The 22,291-nt window shown below is 42.8% G+C and overlaps 1 protein-coding gene across 2 annotated transcripts in view; it reads right to left on the reverse strand.

Moving 5' to 3' along the window:
• LOC147684244 (putative cation-transporting ATPase 13A4) overlaps positions 1-22,291 on the reverse strand; it is a 330,830-nt gene that overhangs the window by 158,912 nt on the left and 149,627 nt on the right. For both annotated transcript variants that reach the window (XM_086944643.1, XM_086944642.1), the window contains exons 10-11: positions 11,178-11,348; positions 1,278-1,435 (exon numbers count right to left, since the gene is read on the reverse strand). In XM_086944643.1, the coding sequence (XP_086800769.1) occupies positions 1,278-1,435; positions 11,178-11,348 (329 nt within the window). The remainder of the gene's footprint in view (positions 1-1,277; positions 1,436-11,177; positions 11,349-22,291) is intronic.

The raw sequence follows: 22,291 nt of genomic DNA on the forward strand, positions 1-22,291 counted from the left end.
GAGAGAGTGAACAGCTACTGATATTGATCAAGTGAGGGATGTGCTCATCTTTGAATCTTCTAGGTTTAATTAGATGTTCAATTGCTGTATTATTCAGACCCCTTCCTGACTTAGAGAGGTGCAGACCTTTCTACTTTATCTCTGAGTGTGTAAAGCTAAATGCCACATACTTGACTCTGCTGAAAGGGATTCTACTGAAATCTTTACTTCTGCTGACACCCTCCTGCTTATTCTTAAAATGCATCACGCTTACCCTAGATGACTTTAATTAGTGTACGATTTGACTAGGAATTTAGAATGATTCTTGCCTAATCAGGAAAACTAGAAATACTATACCGAGCATAACATCTTGTTGTTGCTCTTTTGCAGTGCTGCCAAGGAATTTCTCATATGTTTCTAATTATTGAGACTGAACTTTGTAAGATGAATTGGTCTGCCTTTGCTGATTTTGTACCTTTAGAATGGTTTTGAGATTCATCTATATCAGTTTGGCCATTAGTTTGTAACAAACCTTATTAACCTTAGTACCTGATTCCTGGTCCTTCTTCTGTGGCCAAATGAGTTGCCTGAATATTAAATTGTCTGGTAAATGTTAACTCCTTATTACTTCCTAGTCGACTACAAAAGTCCATTGGAGGATAAATGGTAAGGATGGCCCAGCGCTCTTTCAATACGATCAAGTCAAAAACTAGAAATTAATTTGGTTTTCTTTGCTACTTTGTAACAGTGTTGTTACCAACCAGGAAGACTGTGGGTGTTCACATATTGTGCATCATACATGACATTGTACAGGTAGTCCTGGGCCTTGTCAAGCTACCATTCCACAAACAGAACATCCATGGTGGCCTCTCTCCAACAAATGGGTGCTACTATAGCTGGCCAGACAGGCTGCCTTGCATACTATTTCCTTTGTTGAAGATGAGTCCCTGGCCTCACACCTGTCCAATGACCATGTGTCCTTCCATGGCTGCTGGTGTTTGCAGCACATCCATGTTGACCCCTGGAGCAATCCAGGTTTGTGGGAAAACCAGCAAGAAGTGAAATTCAGTACACCTGGCAGTAGGAGAACCACCTGGATCCAAAGTCATACCCTGCCCTCTTCTAAGCCTTATTGTTCCATTGCCTTCCAAGCCCTACCCCAGGCTCCTCCAGTGGTCCAATACCCCTCTGCCTCCCCTAGCTCTAACTCACATCCCAATACCCATACCTTTTTAAACTGAATTCACCAAGTCATTAAAAGTCTCTAAAAACAGTGAATAAATGAAAATGTTTCTTACACCTTCTTTGCTGTATATCACAATTGAGTAAATCATGGCAATGACGCCAAATACAGCAAGACATATGATAAACCGGATCGCATCTTGGTGAAGTTTGAAGTTGACAGGCCTGGAATATAGAATGGACCTCACCAGGTCACCTTTTGCTGTGTTGAACCCTAGTGGAGATAGAAAAACAATGAGAATATGAGAGGCAAATGCTTAAAGGAGTGTATATAACAATTCTATTCTATTGTATTCTATGCAGTTTCATATAGTGCGCAGATGCCCTAGCAAAAGGGCGTCCCAGCGCTGAACAGAAAACAGCAAAGCAATAGACAACATATAACAATTTATAAGGAAGGAAAGAGGTGTGTTTTGATTGCCCTATGAAAGGCCAGGTAGTTATCCATAATGAGAATAGCAATGGGGAGCGCATTCCAAAGTCTGGCTGCCAATACCCCAAAAGAGCGACCACCAGCACGAACCGTCCTCACCCGAGGAACAACCGCCAGATGCTGGCCTGTGGAACGAAGTTGGCGGAGAGGTATGTAGGGTGTGAGCAGATTAACTAGGATATCTGTGGAAGACAGATTAAAATTTTAAAAATACAAGCAGAGAGTTTTAAACTCAATGCGTTTAGCTACAGACAGCCAATGTAGCCGTCGAATAGCACTGGAAGTGGAGCATGACCTGGGCAGACCTAGCAAAGCTCCAGCAGCCATGTTCTGAACCCTTTGCAACCTTATAAATTCTGCTTTATTAACCGCATGCGCGCTAGCGGGTTTTCCCGCTGCGCGCTGAAAATTTAAAAATCGCACGTTATGTGACAAAGCCAGCTCGTCATGCGCGCAGCGCAGGTAACGCCCATGACGAGCTGGCTTTGTCACCAGCATCGAAGGGGTTAACTCCCAAATAGAGTGAGTTAGCGTAATCTAATCTAGACAAAATAGATGCCTGGATTATCACTGCCTCATTGCCGGGTCAAAGAACCCCAGCACAGGTTTAAGCCCTCGCAGGATACCAAAACATGATCCGGCTACTTTCTTTGTTTGTGTCTGAAAGCTAAGAGCGGAATCCACCCACACCCCCAGATTTTTTACCAGCTGTTTGGGGGCAAGTGCAGCGCCCAGCTTAGCAGGTCATTGCCATTGTGAATAGTAGAGAACAGTGTGTATACAGCATCTGTAGAACTGCACACTGTGGCTGACATACAACATTTTATCAGATGAAGCTTAAAAGAGAATCCATCTTGGATTAGTTAGGCAACAAGCAAGCAGGCAACCAATGCCAGGCTAATGGAACACAATGATGGTGTGAAACGTAAGGGGCAATAAAAAGGGGGTAATAAGCTGAAATTAGAGGCTTCTACTTGTCTTAGGAGTTTAGTCCAACACATCATAGGATATTTAGTAAATTAAGGGCCTTTTTACGAGTTTGGCGGTCCATTGACTGCTGTTTCTGCAGTTGCTGTCCTACTGCCACGAGCTTGGAGGTTCGAGCATCGTATAATCAGAAGGGAAGATTGGGACTGCAAAGACTGTGGGTGAAATGCCGACACCACAAGCACACGGCTGACCGCCTGGGAAAATCAAATCCCATAAGGCGGTATTGAAGAGCATCACTGCTGTCCGTATTATGAGATGATTTCGCTGACGTGCCAAACGCTGCAGTGGGAACGCCGTCTAGAGATCAGCAGATAATAAGGATTTGAAGTGCATACTGTCTCCTTTCATGTTCATCCGATCAAAGTTTGAAGTGGATTCCTGTCTCCAGGTCACCCCTACACAGCAACATCTTCACCCTGAGAAACACACAGATTAGTGCTCTTTGTACCATATACCCATTGCCTGGACTGCCCAAATATGGGTCGCACTCCGGCAATGGGTAGGTGGTAGTTTTCTACAAGTATCATGATTATGTTTGCATTCAACACATATGCAGTCGGAATGCTCACACAGGCATCAATATGTATGGAAAACTAGTCACCACCGCTGCAAAATGACAGCAGAAACACCGCGGACACAACAGTAAACTTGTATTACAGTGGCCGGAAGAACACCAGCACTGCGGTCTTCCAGAGCATGTGGCTGCGGTCTTTGAGTGGTTGGACAGCCAAACTCGTAATCAGTCTGTAAATGTCCTAAGTTTCAGGCATTTACATGGTTGATTATTGGTGCTCCTGTAGAGCTTCCTACTTAGTCCAATGGCCAGAAGGTATATAATGGATTTATTAATGTCCTTACATTTACTCATCGTTGTGTTAGTTTTTAAATCTTTCCTCTATACATTCAACTCGATTGCAATTACATTCTATTGAACATTGAAAAAAGAGAAGCAGTTGTTTCACAAAAGAATCAATAAAATATGTAAGTACCGGTAACATTGTCCTTTCACTGCATGAAGTCCCCCTACTTTGTGCGTGAACTACACAACTTTGTGTGTGAACAAAACAATACCCTTTCAGGCATAGACTGATGCATTAATTATGCAAAAGAGGAAGCAGATGACTCTGGGTAGTTCTCAAGTTTAGGTGGAAAGCAGCTCCAGTATCGAGTACTCTCAACAACAGCGGCACTCTATTTGCTCTACTCAAATATCTGCTTTTCTATCTAAGTCTTTAATCATAGGATTAGCACAGTGCCATCCACACCGAGATAGAAAGGGACAAATTGTTTTAATCGCCACAGCCCAAGCCTCTTGCAACGTGGAGCCTACGGTGGGGGCAATTCCCTATTTCCCTAGATCTCTAAACTCTTCACAAATCTTTTGATTTAGTTTGTCAACCAAATCAAAAGGAAAACACACTGCTGCTCCAATCTTTGTGAAGTATGTCAATTTTATGCAGCAACGCTACCCTAGTGTTGTTGCACAGATAAAAAAATATATAATGTACATTTTGTTTTATATATTTAATTTACATTATATTATTATTTAATATTGATATATTTAGGGCTTGATTATGATGTTGGTAGGAGTTACCTCTGACCTACATGGTGCGGTCGCAGACTCCAATTTCCCTATGGGAGCTTGTGCAGCAGTCGGAAACCGGCCATAGCACAAGCTCCAATAGAGTAATGGAAGTTACTGTAAATCCCTGCACCATTTGGTAGTCACCTCATACAACCTACCACATGGTGCAGTGATTTACAGTGGGGCATCATAGGTGCCCCCATCGGCTCCCAACAGGAGGCCCTGGAAGAAGGGGGCCCACTAGGGGCCTTTAAGTTGATTTCCGACAGGCTTTCCATGTTGGAAAGTCTGACATGGAAAGCTTTTTCGGAAACTGACATCATAATCCTGATGGTGGAAACATCTGCTCCTTGAGCCAATCAGAAGCCAGTCGGATTGATCGGCCGGTTTAAATCTGACCGCCGTCAATGTAAGGTGGCAGTCGAATTTGAAACCTTGGATGTCGTACGGAAAGCATCCGTCAATACTAGGCCCTTAATGTTTAGGATGTTTATATTATAAACCAATAATTTTGTTGTCCATATTAGTGTATAACAATATTTTTTTTCTGATATTTCAGTTTTTTGCATTATAAATATAAGATGACAATATTTTTGTACTCAATATTTTTTCACAATATTTATGTACCATGATATTTGTGGTTTTGATTTTTTGTCTATGAAGCCAAAGGGAATAAAACCCTTGCCCAGCTATTGAACTTTACTAAATTCAATTCAATACTTTATTACATTTCATAATAAAATCATAAAAGTACAATAAATTACACATTCATTAAAAAGTTAGTACATCACAAATCACTTAATATATTTTACATTGTATCCCTACTACTAAGAAAGTCAGGATACATTTTCTTTCTAGCATTAAAAATAGCCCACAAACAAGATGACATACCACAACAGATCTCCACGATAGGCAATGATTGTAAATAAAAATAAGCAGGGCAACTTTGTCTAAATTTGAGCTGTCTTAAAAATGGTAGGATGTAGCGCTTCCTCAGATTACAATCAAATGTACTAAAAAAGAACTACATGCTAAGTATTCTGTGCCATCAAACAGTCATAAGGACAATTAATTTGGTTTGTAGACCAATTATTCATTTTGGGAAAACTTATCCAGCAATGAAAAATATCCAGTCTTAAATAGGTCAAGACAAACCTATGCCTGAGACGTACTACAACTTTGAGGTAAGGTTGCATTTCAAAAGTAGTTAAAATAAGTTGATTTTTTAAAACACCAGGCTTTGGAATTTCAATAGTGAGTCTAAGATTCTCAAGATGCATCATACCTTCTTTTTTCAATATTTTCCTACAGATAAGTTCTAAGGTTTCGGGCTTCTCAAAATAATCACGGTGCCCCAAGTCACGAAAGAAAAGTTGGATATCTACTGACCACGGTATTCGCAAATATAAACTCGACTTGAGGTCATTCCTGATGATAGCACGATTTAAGTCAGTATGTTATGAAGTCCAGACTTTATGCCAGAGTAGAATGGGTTGCAACAATATTAGGTCTGTGAGAAACAGAGCTCCCAACTCAGCATGACATGCATATACTGAAGCACTTTTAGAGGTAGCAAGAAGATACCTTAGAAACTCAGGGGCATATTACCAAGCAATAGCGATAATTATCGCTATTGCTTGGTTAGAGACAAAAATTTACCGCTGAGCTGCGGCGATTTGTACCGCAAATAAACCTTGGTATTACCAAGGTTTATCGCAAATGCGATAAAAATCGCCGCAATGCATGAATATCGCTGAAAAGTCAGCCTGTTCAAGTGAAAGCAATCAGCAGCAATTAACAACAACAAAAGTGCAACTCGTTGAGTCTATCCAAGCCAACAACAACATGGTACAAGCATGGTCTCAATTCCTGATTGATGTAACAACCGTAATGGTCAAACCTCCTCACATGGCCTAATGCTTCAACCCACACAGAGGATTATCAAGTGAGGTACACAAATTAAGAAGAGACCTAAATAAAACACTATAGCATAAAACAAAATGTGGAGAATTCCAGCCTTAATGAGGCACTTAAATACACTTGCACTTTACACCTTTGGAATAAAAATGTGTCCTTTATAACATTTAAGTTAGCACTAAACAAAGCTGCACAACTACATTCTCTACTATTGGATAAACATACTTTTAGTCAAAGATCTCACCCCTGGACAGTGCTCAACAACTATAAAGTCCTCAAACCGGCGGCCTCTTCAGATCTAACTTTTTCTGTCCATTTAAAAAAAAAAACTAATGGCATTACGGTTTGGAAATTATCCCTCACTATCAAACGCGCCAAGGTGGAAAAATATTGCCTTAAAATCGTGTCGCCTGTGTGGTAGTCAAAAGAAAGATCTTATTCACCTGATATGTTTCTGTCAGAAACTTCATCCAGCACATGTCACTTTATTAAAGGAAGGCTTCCGGATTAGACGAATACGATCCTGCAGGTCCGCCATTATCACAGGGCTTGATCCTTCTGACCCGCAAATGAACTGCAAACTGGTTAAGTTCCTCCATATACACAATCAGTCTGTGAAGTCTAAGCCACCAAGTGAGGGTCTATCCATTTATTAAATAATGCCTGCCGTAACTTGTCCGCCCGACTGTCATCTTAAGGACTGAAACTATTGCTGCGTATACCAGGCAGGAAACAATCTAGACCCGCAAAGGCCCAATGACTGTGCAGTAATACAAGAAACTTACTACCCAACATTTAATTTATAAATTATTCCTACCATAAATGAAACTAATAAATTTGCCACCCGTAATCTGATGGTTTTTTACATGTCTGTCCCAAACAATTCAACTGTCTTATATATTGTAGATACCGTTTTATAGGGTTGTAGAGAATATAGACAATGGAAGACCCTTGTTTTGTAACAGTGTGATATTATATTGTGACATAATTGAAAGACAAATCAATTTTAATGTCTGCTTTAACCAAAGTCAAGATATGCAGAAAAAAAAATTGTTATGGTTTTAATTAACTAAACAATAAAGATCATTCATTCAATTAAAAAAAAAAGCTCCATGTGCTGCTTTGCGTTAATTTCAAGTGATTTTTCAGTGTTAAACATGTTTTGTGCTGGAAAGTAAATAGGTAATAAAAGATTTTGCATCTATTTGTGTCACTATTGTGATGCAAAGATGGGGAAAAATTTTTGTAAATATACCCCACAATGGGCATTGTGAGAGCAAAGCAGTTGACGCAGGGATCTGAGATGAACAATCTGAAACCTCAAATTTTGCATAACACATCCTGGCAAACAGAGGGCACAAGGGGACAGTATCACTGCTATATGGAGCCCTGCTCAAACTGTTCTAAGCAAACATGACAAAAACTAGGTAAAGATTGAGTTGAAAAATGGGAGAAAAATATCAGACACCAAACGGATGAAGTTACTGCATAACACCAAAAAAGACTCCACAAAACCTAGGATCAAATGCTTGAAGTTTAGCTTCTTACACCAGATTTACCTATCCCCTGAGCATGTCAGCAAAATGTACGCAGGCGCAGAAGATACCTACATTAGATGCAGAGCTGGTAATGCAGACTTCCATCACATGGGGTGAGACTGTCCACAGATCACAGAAACACAACTTTTGTGTTTTCATGAACAATGTGAGTGCACAGGTCTCCCCTCTCTGCCTCACCATGCTCCTGATGATTGGGGCATGAGGTTGAGGGGTCTGACCTACAATCCATCAACATTATCAAAGGCATTTTACATAATATTTGCAATGCATAGTGCTAGAAACTATGTAAGATTATGTCAGCGTGAAGAAAAGTTCACTGGGGATAGCTTAAAATGTGTTGGTAGTCTTCCTAGGAAGTCTCAGTAATGGCTAATAGATGTGTGTTGTGTATGTGAATTACATCTTTCTCTAATGGATGCCTGAAGACTTTTAATTGGATGATGACTGTCAGTCTTAACAGGAATCTTGAAGTGGGAAAGTTGATTATTAATTGGGGTGGTTGTGAGACCTTTCCAAGTAATAATCATACTATTCTGTATAACGTCCATTTAGGGTACTTTATTTTAAAGTTTAGCTCAGTCCAGGGTGGCTGTGGCACAGAGCAGTCGGCCTTAAGTCAAAGGAAAACAGGTGTAAAGCATTTATCAATACCAACACAGTTAATAGGTAGAAAACAGCACAATAAAAAACCCAATCTAATTTATGAAATAGCAAATACATTTATCTTTGAATAAACACTATAAGTACAAAAATCTGATTAGGGGAGATATGATTTTTAGTAGCTATCTGGCACCACAAAACGGCAAGTGCCAACCCCGGGTATCTGGTTGCACTAGACCGGGTCAAAGTTAAATTTAAGACCGACCACAATGGAGTGCGGGTCGGATTAATGGAGCAGGTTCGTACCAGTGAAAAGTTTACCTTCTGACTTAGGACCTGATTACGATCTTGGAGGATGGAATGCTCCATCACAAATGTGACCGATATCCCATCTGCCATATTACAATACCATTATATCCCATGGAACTTGTAATACAGTGGATGGGATATCTGTCATGTTTGTGATGGGGTATCCCATCCTCTAAGATCGTTCTCAGGCCCTAAGTATTTTTTCCTGCAGGATTTATCTCATCTGTGGGTAGGGCTGCTGGTTGGATCCGACAGAGGGCTTGAAGACAATGGGTGCTGTTCAGCAATGGTCCCGGTAAAATCCCCCACATTAGGTCTTTTCTGGAAGCTGGAAGCAAGTTGAATCTGACTCACGATGCGATGATGGCCAAGGATAGGGTTTGCTTGTGGACCCATGATAGGTTCTGACACTTTTATGACAAAGTTCAGAAAAAGTTTCTAAGGTCCTTATTATGAGTTCGGCAGTGTGGGAGCGGGACCGCCCCTCACTGTTGACCCAGCGTGTGCACCACCTGCCTGATCACAGCTTTTTTAATCAGGTGGTTCTTTGACAGTCACACAGCGGTGCCAAAAAAAAGGCACTGAAATGGGAATGCAAAAGTTTGTTCCTGCAGGGCATGGACTGTTAAGTCCATGCCCTGCAGGAACTGAGGGTGCATGCAGACAGGGGGCACACCATGTGCCCCTGTGCATGCATCCCCTGGTGCAGTTGCAACAGGGGGCTCTTTAGGGCCCCCTTTGTTTCATCTCTGCCACTGTTTTCATGGTGGGCTCACAGCCATGAAAACCGTGGCAGAAAGGAACCTCATAAATTGTTTGGCCTGGTCGCATCGACCACACCTAGCATATTGAGGTCTTAAGACCGACACAACACCCCCAGGGATTGAAGGATCCCTGGTGGCAGCAGGGGTCCTATAGCAGCCAGACCGCCCTACTTGTTATACGGCAGACGGACCATCGGTGCAGACGTAGCTGCACCACCCCCATGAGTTTGGCAGACCATTGGACCACCAACCTCATAATAAGACCCTAAGTGTCTGCTGTGGTAATCTTGAGGGAGAGAGAGCACACTCTAACACCAGCCAAGGGTCCAGGACCTTTTGGGCACTACTTGGTGAGTCATGAATCAATCCCCTGGAAGCCACCAGCAGGGTCCAGGGCAAATCCAGTTTGAATCGGTCAGCAGGGCTATTCTTTGTTGCAGGCTTCTTGCAGCTTTTGTTCTTGGTGCTTTCATGAAGGCTTTCTAACTAGCCCTTGGAGTCCACTCTTCTGTCCAGGGTTCAAGTGCAAGCAGGTGCAGCACTTGAGGTTTCTCAAACCGCAACTCCCTTCTTCTTCTGAGTTCCAATCTTTTGGCTCAGTTTGTGCAGTCATTCTGTTTTCCACAAGTCCCGCAGTTTTCTGAAGCTGGTATTCATTGTTCGAGCTATTCCAGAATGGTTATTTGGTGTTATAATGCAATCCAGTGCTTTTCTATGGGACAGCCAGCCTTGCCACAGTGATGAATGATTTTGGAGATTTTTCACTGCCAGGATATGTAAAACTTAAGTACACATGTCCTGGTTTTTTAATTCAGTTCACCTTGCTCTATGGGCACTCAAGACCTACCTTCAGGGTAATTTATAAGTAGTAAAAAGAAAAGTGTGATTTTGACAGGGGAGTCGTGCATGGTCCCCTTTTACGGCTTGGAACACGGAAGGGTATTTTTTTGAAGGGCTGCAGGTATAGAGGTGTCATGCTGGGGTCCACTTTTAGGACTCAGGGCATTTTTAAAAAGGACTGTGGGCCAGGGGGAGCTTGTGCGTGGCCGTGCTTTTAGTACTATGGGGAGGGTTATTATTTATAAGGGCTGAGGCCGGGGGTGGGGGGGTCCTGCTGGGGTCCGCTTTTAGGGCTCAAGCAGGGTAGGGGTATTTTTTAGAAGGGCTAGGGACACACATATGCCTTTAACATTCATGCTTTTACAATGAAATTCATTGTAAAGGCATGTGTCTTAAATGGAGGCTTATTCGTTTTTAAAACAATGCGTGGTAAAGGTTTTGTGTGGTAATGGCATTTGTGTTGTAATGCATGCGTGATAAAGGTATGTGTTGCAATGGAATGTATTGCATCATCATGCATCCGTTTCACATACCACTGCAAGGTTTTTGTGTTATTGCCAAAGGAATATACAAGGGTGTTTCCACATGATAAAAGTACATTGGAAAGTTCTCTTTAGTAAATAGCTTTAAACTTCCGCTTGACAGATTTTAAAGATGGATGGTATTTAGTTTTGTTTTCATAGTGCAGACATTATAATTATCTCTTCTCTGCTGTCGGCTCAGGAAGAGATTCATTGTGTATTATAAGGAATAAAGTACCCCTCAACCATAAATAAAAGTGGAATCACAAGACAGCTCTGAATAAAATAGCCATGAAGGCATGTTAACAATATATACGTACCATGACAGACACAACGCCTGCTTTCTTTGCCACTGGACACTATTACGCAATTTGAACATTTGCAAAAAGACTCAATGAAACTAATATCACAAAGACAATGCTGAGTTAGGAAGCTTACCAGTTTGCAGGACCACAGCTCTCGCGGGGCCGGAAGCAGATGCCTTGCTCTGGATGAGGTTGGTGCCACAGAACAGGATGTGCCTCTTGTAATCTTCTCCACTGTATACCTTCCATGGCATGGAGCTGTCTGCTTCAGGTAATGGCATCTTTGTGACTGGAACGCTCTCACCTTTAAGGAAAAAGTAGGCTTCTGCATTACTTCCTGTTTATATACCTCTGGCTGAATGAACACATTCTCAAGAGTGAGTCAATGAAGTGACATTTTAAACACAGATAATGTTCCTCAGTATTCTAAAATGCTTGCATAAATATGTTGAGTTCACTCTGCCAGACTGCCACAAAGGCATCTCCCTGTCACTTGCTTAAGAAATCAAAATTAATATTCACAGCTATTCAATGATGAAGAAGGGTAAACAGAGAGATGTAAGGAAATGGGCCATTAGCTGCGTGTCCTGCATTTGCCCTCCACTGGGAACCCAAACACCCCATTGAAACGCTTGACTCTTACCAAAGGATGACATTGCACAGTCACCTCTGACCACCTAATGGGGTCAAGTTCATCTAACCCCATGTCAAAAATCACCATGTTAGGCATACATGCAATAATCTCATATACCCATGAATTAAAGCACTTATTACGGGTAATAAAACATATGTACTTTGTTCACGAGTGGCAGTCAACATCACTATTTCAATCAAGCATTTACAAGAAAAATATGAACTTCTCATGACCCTGTGTGCATTTTATGTAGTTGAAGTAGGTAAGACACAATTATAAAACTAGACTTAATAGGGCATAACATTTTTTATCACAAACTAAATGTAACCATAAACTTTGCCCTGCTGTTCAACATGGACATTTATTTCACCACCTTTAGGCCCCAGTAATTGCAACCATAAATGTTTCCCCTAGAGAGCGCTGCACTCCCAGCTGAAGGGCACATACTCCATCCTTGGAAGTGCTTGAAAAGTCAGGGAAAACCCATCCTATTTTGGACCCTGCCGACTAAGGGACAGTGCTATTTAGATACTTTAGGGGAAGCCACATCACTCCTCCAGCTCCCCTGCACTCTTGAGGGATACTTGGTGGTGGCGCTGCTTCCCTGGGGCCACCGTGAGGGGAAAACACTGTCAATTTGTGGAGCCCTGCAGGGCATTATGGGGCACCCCTCGGGGACAGCTGCTGCTGTTCTTCCTTGTTTACCCACAGTGCTGCCTCTCACCACATTGCCTTCTCTTTTCTTTGGGGGTGCCTGGTCCCACCCGGGCACTCTGAAAGCAGCACCTCATTGGGGCAGTTTGGGGAGCCCATCCCAGGCGGCCCCCAGCCGACCCCTCATGCATTGGCTGCACTTCCGCATACGGGGGTAGAAGCCCACAGGCTGTTCTTGCCTGCCCGCTCCTGCGGGCAGGACGCCGCCTTGTGTGGAAGCCGCCTACTACCCCCGGAAACAAACACGGGTAGCGGGGTCCACCAGCTACAGATGAAGGAAGTGCGGTGGCTGTCGCCATTCCTCCTTGTTCGTTTTCGGGTTTAAATTTAGGGATCCCAGGGTGACTTCTCGGGGGTGCAACAGTGCTCGTCACATTGATGCATTGGGGGGAAGGAATTGGGATCCCCTGTTCCTCCTAGCTCTAGGAAGAGGACCCCATGTACACCCCCTCCCAGGCAAACAGTAGGTTTCACCCCTTCCGTCGACCCCTGGGCCCTGACCCACTTGTATCAGCTGGCAACAGGGCTCCACTTGTTCCGATCAAGGGGGAATCAAAGGTCAATTTTTTTTCCTGCTTATATCCCGGGCCTTGTTCGACTATTTTACATCTTCTTGGGCTCATCTCTCTCATAATGGTGAGCTCTACCCACCTGAAGCCTTTTCCTTAGACTACCTGGCTCTTTAAGGTGGCAAACTTTGCGGGGGCTGAATCCACTGGCTCCCTGTGCCAGCCTTTGTCCTTGGTTTCCTCTGGGTCTCTCTGTTCCTTGGTGCAGAAGCCCAGTCTTTCTCCCAAATAGTCCTCAGTGGATGTAAGGGGAACAGCTTCCATGGTCCGAGAGATATCCCCAATGGTCCTGGTGTCAACAGAAGTTTCAGGCCTTAACCCAGATGGCATCAGGGTTTTTTCCTTCCAAGTGTCCATGGCTGCCGCCTACATTCCAGGTGAATCAGCAGAAAATCACAACCAAGAGAGCTCTCCCTCTTATGCAAGACCTTTTACATCGGGGTGAAAGGTTCCAGCAGTGAAGCACCTCTAGCCTGTCCCGGGTGCCACATCACCTCTCCGCCCCTGTCCCTACCTTCCTGCACAGCCTCCTAGGAAGATTCAAAATGGCGGCACCCAGGAGTCACTTGCCACATTTGCTCTGGGTCCTCAGTGATGCACCTCGTTGACATCCCTGCCAGGGCCTTTCCCAGCAAATCTTCGAAGGGACTCCAGTCCTGTGTTGGCTTCAGAGACCTGGGGTTCCTCCTTTGTTTAGTTGGCAGGGGCAGGTCCATCCCTGGTACAATGCGACCGTTGATTGGTCGATGCAGACTTTTCATCCTCACCCCTTTCCTCCACAGGAGCCGAGTCAAGTACTGTTAATTACTCCCTTGCTGTCGGGAGACCTTTGTTCCTGGTACTGGAGTGAAATGTCATTAACTTAGCACAGCAGAGTAACAAAAGTCTTGGGCTGTTCGTTGGACCTGAGCCAGAGAAATATGACATTCCTGGATGACCCATAAGCTGTACAGATATCTTTTTGGAACTTGCAGAATTGATTTTTCTCCACATGTTACGCCCCAGTTCAAGGTGTCACTGGTCTCTGTAGGTGAAAGGGAATGGCAGCTGCAATCGAAGGACCCCCTCCCCATATGAGTATAATGGAAGCCAGTGTGGACAAGACAGTAAACCCCACTGACTGTCCTTATGAGTGTACACTAACACTATGAGGCCTAACCCTGGCAAATATCCAATCCTGCTGAGTTCCTTCTGTGCCAGACTACTTGTGCACAGTTACCTGAAGAAGTACAACAGGAGTCTTCCACGCGCAGCCCTCACATGTGTTGCCATGTAACCAGCCAAGTGCACTTTGCCCTTGATGCATCAAAACAGCCTTATCTTAAAAGGCGGACACTAGGGGTAAACAATTGCAGTCCTTTTACCACGAGTTTACTCTGGGTGAGTCAAAGGTTATGAGGCTCCTCCACAGTACAAGTTTGAAAACTAGGGGCATATTATCAACTGCCAGCGATATTTATCGCTTGCCGTGCTTAGCGATAATTATATTACCCCAGGCTATCTCTGGAATTTATTGCCCCTGTAGCGCGTTATTATTACAACGCTTTCTCCAGGGCGATAAAAATTCCAGAGATAGCGAGGTTATCGCCGTTTTGCAGGGAATATCGCTGTTTTTTCCAGCAATGTTCCCTGCAAAACGGCAATAACCTTGCTGATACGACCCACAGGGTCGTATCAGCATAATCCACCTCAATGTTAGGGATTAGGCAAGTCTGCATTTTAGCAGATGTTAATTTATGGAGAAAACTGCGTTTTTCACCAAACACTAACATGCTAAATGCTGGGGCAGCCTTGTAAATATCACAATGTGAGCATCAGCAATATTTGCAAGGTTGTCCATCCAGGGTACGCCCAGTGACGCCCACTTTGGATCTCATTAGAGATGCAAAGGGAGGCGTTGGGAAAAAGGGTGCTAACATGCAAATATGCGTGTTAGCACCCTCTTGTAAATAGGGTGATAGTTTTATCCCAGCTTTTTAAGCCAGAAAAGCGGAGATAAAGCCCTTGTAAATATGCCCCAGGTGATTAAAAAGCAAAAAAATCTAGGTGGATTAGAGGGGTTGAACTCGTTGTCTAACAAGAAAGAATGAAATTGGTGAGATAAGAGCTAAAGAGAGGTGGCACAGATAAAGAAATAGGGAACAAGAGCTAGAGACAGACAGGTATAGAGAAAGTAAAAAGAGGGAAAAATAGAATGCTCTAGGAACAATGGAGATAAAAAAGAGGAACATAGAATGAAAGAAATGGCAAGGGTAGCGATATGAGACAAAGACCTGCAGGAAAGCAAGGGAGAAACAAGAGTATAGAATTAGAATGTGAAACAGAGAGAGTACGCGCGAGAGAAGAATTATATATTGGTGGGCTTTTATTACACAGAATGCAGTAATATGAAAAAGCTATTTTTCACAAAAATGTAAAGTATTTCCTGGGTCTGTAAGTATGGTTACAATATAAAAATTACAGGACTCAAACCTGCAGAGCCTTACTGGTGTTAGGGCCACTGGTGTTAGAAGACAGTAGAAGAAAAAAATATGGGGCAGGGTTATCTAAAGCAGAAAGCCACAGGGCCACCTACTCAGAGCATGTGGCAAATGCATGTGGTAAAACCCCAAACAATGGCAAATTCTCTGTGGTTTTATAACTGGAAACAGATTGGTTTGAAATAGTCATTTCCCCTGCCATGGGGTTCTACTCATAATTGCATGGTACTGGGGCAATGGTAGAATGACATGCAATATTACAATCCCCCCAGTACTGCACAAATCTGAATCAAGTCTTTGGGTCATCCCTGTTCAATTTGCTTTAGTGTCATTAGCATTTTGCTTCTCCCCATGACAGTATATGGTAAGAGGCACCATGGAAGACCATTTCTGCCATTGGCACTATTACCCTGTGAATAACAACATTTTTCTGAACACATGTGCATATGCACCTGACAATCTGACAATAAGTGCCCCTCAGTGTCTGTGCTGGTGACAGTCCTTTATTTTTCAAATTTTTTTCCTTTTACAGATCTCATTTAATTTCTCCTCATCTTCTAAAACATCCTTCAGCTCCCCAGATAGTCCACCAGGGACAATCGCTTGCAACTCATTTAATCTGCAGTGTGCTTCCCCATGTGAGGCCCAAAATTCTAAAGTGTGCGGCCATCTTGGAATTATATTGTCCATAGCACATCATTATTTTATCATCCTAAAATGGACATCGTGCCTAGAAGCATTATGTGGACTCCTTTGAATCAGCACAACTGTGATACACTATACGCTTTATTATTCATAGATAGTCGCTCAGTGTTTACTGAACAGACATTTAGAATGGTATTGTGTATATTGTATCATTCTTTTTACTACTCCAAGTAAAATATTTTTTCAAACATGGCAGCCATGCTGGAATTTTAAAACAAAACAAAAATATACTTTGAATAATACATTGCAAATGACTACCCACTGCTATGTTTAAGTTTATTTTTAAATTACAACATAAGCTGGCAAGTTTCAGTTGTGATGTGTTTTCTTTTTTTTAATCTATACTCTTGTACTTTAGCTTCCATGTGCTTGTTGAGTTTGTGTGTCTGTTTTATTGTGTATGGTTACATTGATGAATGCAAGAATGAGTAAGTGGGTAATGAATGGATGTATGAGTGCAAGGATGAGTGACAGAGAGCATGAATGATGACTTATTGTGTGCCTAAAGTCACCAGTAACTGAAGAGGCACTTTCAGTCACAATCGAGACCAATAGGCAGTGCTAATACTTCTGTGTTGTTCCCCCTCCCCTTTTTTCCATTTTTGTAGCAAATTCATTTTGTTTTTATTTATTCACACATTTTGTATCCCTGTTAGGCCATCTGTAGGAAATTAGACTTTTCTGCAAGATCGCTCAGATTGCCACAATATTTGGGTCCTATTTTTGCTGGTTTAAGAACTCTCTGCAATTTACCCCTGGTAATCAGAAACAAAGTGCCTTGCACAATTTAAACATGGTTTCATTGACACTTTGACATTTTCTCTAATGACACAGTACATGGTGAGGAAATACACCCATGGCCTGGGAAGTTAAATAATGTGTGTGGACTGCTGCACCTATCGTGCCGTCCACCACAGTGGCATTGAAAATATGGCTTGCAGCCTATCCTCTCTACCCTGACAGCAGAAAGCTTCAATCCTGCAGCCTTGACAGGTAGAAAAATCTGAGTTTATATATTAAATGACACCCCTAAGTACCCCTTTCTGCCCTCAATATAGGGTACCACATATTTAGGAGTTGGGCTAATGTGATATTGCAAATGCCATAGTCTCCCAGTGACTAGGTCCAAAATTACATTGCAACCATTCAGGCTGTAACTGGCACATAGAAAGGTCAAAGTATAGATTATGCACTTTAATCTAGAACGTTTTACCTGGACCAGCTACATACTCAATTCAAAGACAAATTTTTATATTTTACGAAACTCTAATCAAACGGTAAAGTCACATTTTTATTAAATATATGGGAAACAAAACCTTTAGAAAGTTACTCTTACTCTGTCTGCAGCTGCTGGAGGCTAGATTGCATTAGCTGCCTGTGTGTCTTTAGTTGAGTTCGAAAGATAAAGTAGGAGGGGCTTGGAACATCTCCGGAGCCAGGCAACATTCAACTGTGATTTATCTTCACTTCCCACAATGTCAATCTGCACATACACTAAGCAGGAAGACTACACAAGAGCATGTTTTTGTTTTAATACATTCAACTGTTTTATGTCTGAAGATTTGAATAAAATCAAGCAAGATAATGGAAAAATGGAAAGTAGGGTAAAATCTGGAGGATTACTTATAATTTAAAATTTTCGCAATGTAAAAAATATTGAAGGCACCAAGCCCTCCAGATAACTTGTTGCAGTTCGCTAATCTAATAAATGTGGGTGATTGGTATTTCAATATATAATGACTAACCAGTGTGTCATACATTATAAAACAGTGCCTCAGATGTCACCACATCTGATCACCTTCAGAAGTCACATGCTGGTATGTCACGTTATATCTGATGTAATCAATCCCTATTGCTCTAATACTCTGAGTGAATCAACAATGAACAGAATACTGCACAATCAAGTATGCTCTGTTTCGGATTCTGATGCTTTGCCTTAGATCCTTCCGTTAGACCCAGATTTGGTCATCGGGGTATTACGAGTTCAGGCTTACCGTGTCTTAACCTGTATCAATGACAAATCTACATAGATGTCCCCAAAGGAGTTATTTACAGTTCTTTACTATTTATGAACAGTCACAAAAAGTGAACATATATTAACCAGAACATGGGATATATCTCGATTCTTATTTATTTAGATCAAGATTTAGTATGGCAACAACAATACTACTAACATTACAAATCCTATTGTGAGTAGTATATAACACCTTTTGCTTTTTGCATGGACAGATAATATACCATACATCATAACATTTTCATTAGACATATGACTTATCAAGATGACACAGAGGTTCACTTATAAGCAAATCGATGTTAAGAGCGTCGACGTTTCGGTCCGCTAACGGTGAAAACATTCCCCAGGACCATCCTCAGGACGAAAAAATGTTGCACATTCCTAATACTTCCAGCCGGAAGTATATTTTAGTCAAATGGACCTCAATGTCCAAAAAATTCAGAGCTGGTGTCCACAATAGTTGAACGCGCTCAAAACGGATATTTCACTTATCTGCGACTCTGTGTCTTTACTGTACACTAGAGTGAGGAAGCAACACTGCCGTCATAGACCGACTGACAATCCTCGTCTGACATCGTCCTCGTCTGTATCAATTCACTCTGCAATGGCTGCCACCATCACAAAGCCCATACTACACCAACCAGCGAGCACACAGAGAGTGTTGCCCAAACGTGTCTTTTTGCGCACAGGCATCAGAGGCAGGTATATTTGCCTGCCGTCCGATCGCGTCTGGCTCCAAACATTGCCAGTACCAGCGCCCTGACGTCTTGCGGATTAGGTAAGCCATCCAACCCTGTTATTCTGATGAATTCTGCATTCCTAGCATTTTGCCTCTCTAATCGTGACCCTCGTGACTATTTTCAGTGTCCTTGACTGTCACCGGCTCTATCCATTAGTGTATTCCTTGCCTCAGAATATTGAAGCAGAACCTCAGCTACTTATGCTACTAACTAAATAGTAAGGTGAGTTTTCCTCCAATCTAATGACACCTTCATCGTGTTCTGCTAACAGTGTTTTAATGCCTGAAACCACCCTGTACTTCTATAATTACAGGATCAATTCTCATTATAATTGACCTCGACTGCTAACTACAACCTTCCTGACGGTCTCCGTTTAATAAATGACAGCAGGCCTCAAGTGGATTATGAAGTGCTGCCCTCACCTGGGACATACTCACAACAACATTTTGGTGAGTACACGGTTGATTCATTCTTACACAATTGTAACTAGCATTTAGATTCTGGGTTAATTCAGTTTCCTATCTATAGGACCTACAGTAATCCCTGTTACTGTGAACTACAACTGCTGTGGCTTTCATATAAAGGGTAAGCCATTCTTTAGTGTACTTTCACACCTACTCTTATAAGTACTCTTATAAGCATCTGTGCAGGTGGTAAATCCTCTCCACCTTGTCATAAATTTATTTATTTATTTATTTATTTCAAGAGTTTTATATAGCGCTGGCTAGACCCCAAGGAATCAGAGCGCTTTACAAGAGAATCAACAATGTAACAGAAAGAGATCAACAATTACACAATACATCAAAAAATAGGGAATACATTAGGAGAGAAAGGAGACAGAAAAGTAGTGGAGGGGGCAGGCGAGGTGAGAAAGGGAGGATAAGGGAAGAGACAACAAGGAGAGACGAAAGGAAGTCTGTCTAAAGACCGACTGGGTAGGTGATGACCAAGGAGGGAGTCCACGGCCCATCTCCCCTATAGCTAAACCAGGTAGCTCCATTGGGCATCAGACAAAATAGTTCAGTCTCAATACATTGAGCGAGGAGAGACGGAGAGACTTAAATAGAGAGAGGATGCGGGAAGAGACGACAGGAGAGATGAAAGGCAGTCTGTCTAAAGACTGACTGGGTAGGTGACGTCCAAGGAGGGAATCCCCGACCTGTCTCCCCTATAGCAAAACCAGGTAGCTCCATCGGGCATCAGCAAAATAGCTAGATCTCAATTGACGAGGGAAAGTTCACAGAAAAACAGGGTGGGGACTAAGGGCCAGGACAGGTGGGGCAAAGTTCAGTAGCAGGAAAGTGGAGAAGGGTAGAGTGTGAAGGGGTAGGGGGTAGGGTAAGTAGAGAGATGAGGTCAGGAGAAACGCAGGAAGGTTTGTTGTGGCCATCATTTTAGGCAGGTACAGGCAGTATTTCAGGAACGATCATTGTGTGGGGTGACTACATCGAAGCTTTGTTGACTTACATGTCCCAGTGGGCTCTGAAAACTCACTGCATACCACTGTTTTTTGGGGTTGGCCATTGTATTCGTGTTGGCCCCTTTACATGCTTTGTGCCACACTGCCAGGTTCCGTGTCATGCCATGCCAACTCGCGGACTTCAGGGTTATCATTAGAGGACTCGTATGTCAGTGGGAGCAGGCATAAGTTCTCCAGGACGTTCAGGATGAAGTTAAATTGCCCCATAGTGGACTGTAGTGTGGGCAGATAGGCACTGAAAGCACAGCTATAATGTAGTCTATTCAGTGGTGTGGTTAGCCATCCCAGAAATAGCAGTGCCCATATAGATCCCCAATCAAAAGGTAGTAATGTCTCCTACCACCGCACTCGTGTAATTTCAGTGCTCAGATCTAGGTTGCCCTTTTTTTATTTCCACTCGGTTTACCCCCAGCTTCCTATGTAGTCTCTTTCAGCTACCCATCTGTGCTGCAACCTCGCTTTCTCCACTGCTTTGTGTCTTGTGCCAGGTCCGTCGCTCCTCTTGGGCACCCTCCGTGTTACGGCAGTACTGATGTTCGTCCTCACTCGGTTTCCCTTACTTTGCTTTACCGATATGTTTCAGGACGTCCCCCGTTGTGGTCGCCGTTACACTCACCCACGCGGTGATGCAGCATGTCAGCAGCGACTCCCAGTTGACTTCAGCCTCCTGTTGGCATGTCCTGGGTTGCTGCTACCTTCTCTGCTCATCCATCTGGTAACGTACACTGTGTGCCTGTTCCTGTCTGGGGTGGTCAAAATGGCGGCGGTGGCTGCCCTGTAGTTGTTTCTCATGTGCAGTTCGGTTTCATTCTATGGGCGCCATCTTCTCTTCGTTTGTGTATCGATGTGTGGTGATGTGTGGTTGCGTCTGGTTGGGGAATCAACACTACACTTTTGTTGCCAAGAGGTACAATTGCTGTTTGTCCCTCAGCTCGTGCCCCTCTCCCTGCCTGCAGGCAGTGATTTTCCCAGCTGTGCCCCTTTTGTGAGCATTTACTGGTGGCTGGTCTCTCAACGCTCATACCAGAGCGTTGCAGAACCCACGAAACGCCGCCGGAGTAGGAGCAGGGAGGCCGAATTCTAATTTCACGTGCCAGGAGTATCCTGCCAACATATGAAAATTGCCTCAACACAAGCCAATTGAAAAAGCTCGTGTGATATTGAGTGGCCAGTGATTAAAAATCTGGCTTAACAGAAATCCCATATCGGTGGCTCCTACTACCAGAGCGTGACGCTGTCTATTGAAAGCATAAGGCACTATAACTGCCCAAGCTATATCCATATCCTTGAAAAATGCAGTACAGCTAGGATCCGGAAATTGCAATCGGGCGGCTAGTCCTCCATGATTTATCTGGATGATAGTTTTACAACTAAGAACTTGGTCCTGAAGAAGGTTTTAAATTGTTTCTCCAAAACCGAAACGCCGCGTCGACCCCCGTTCTTGTGAACATTTTAACTTTATAATGTATAAATTGTTTGTTTATTGCCTATAGCAACGATTCTGAATGTTTTTAATCACGTTACTGTATGATTTTTTAATTAAACGTTATCGCTGTGACTTACTTGTGATTCCGAAATAAACATATAAATGTTATATTTTTCTAAAAACAATTTTCCTGTTTTTTCTAATTCTGACTAAAGATTGGTAATGTGTGAGCCTTATAGGTATTAATGGTATCTGAGAGTTCTTCAACAATGGTTGGCTATTGTTAAACTGAATAAGTTGCGCAGGACGTTTGGTAATACATTATTGTGTGATTGGTATTGGTAAAAAAACAAGATTCTGGGCACCTACCATATAACTCCAACCACCTTTGAGGGCTACTAGTGGGACTTCCCTGCTTTTCAACTTTTCTCCCCTGTCCCAGACCTGACAGATAAGGGGGCCTCCTTTATTTTCTTCATGGTCTC

The sequence above is a fragment of the Lissotriton vulgaris genome, chromosome 11 (assembly GCF_964263255.1).
Source record: "Lissotriton vulgaris chromosome 11, aLisVul1.2, whole genome shotgun sequence".
NCBI lineage: Eukaryota > Metazoa > Chordata > Amphibia > Caudata > Salamandridae > Lissotriton > Lissotriton vulgaris.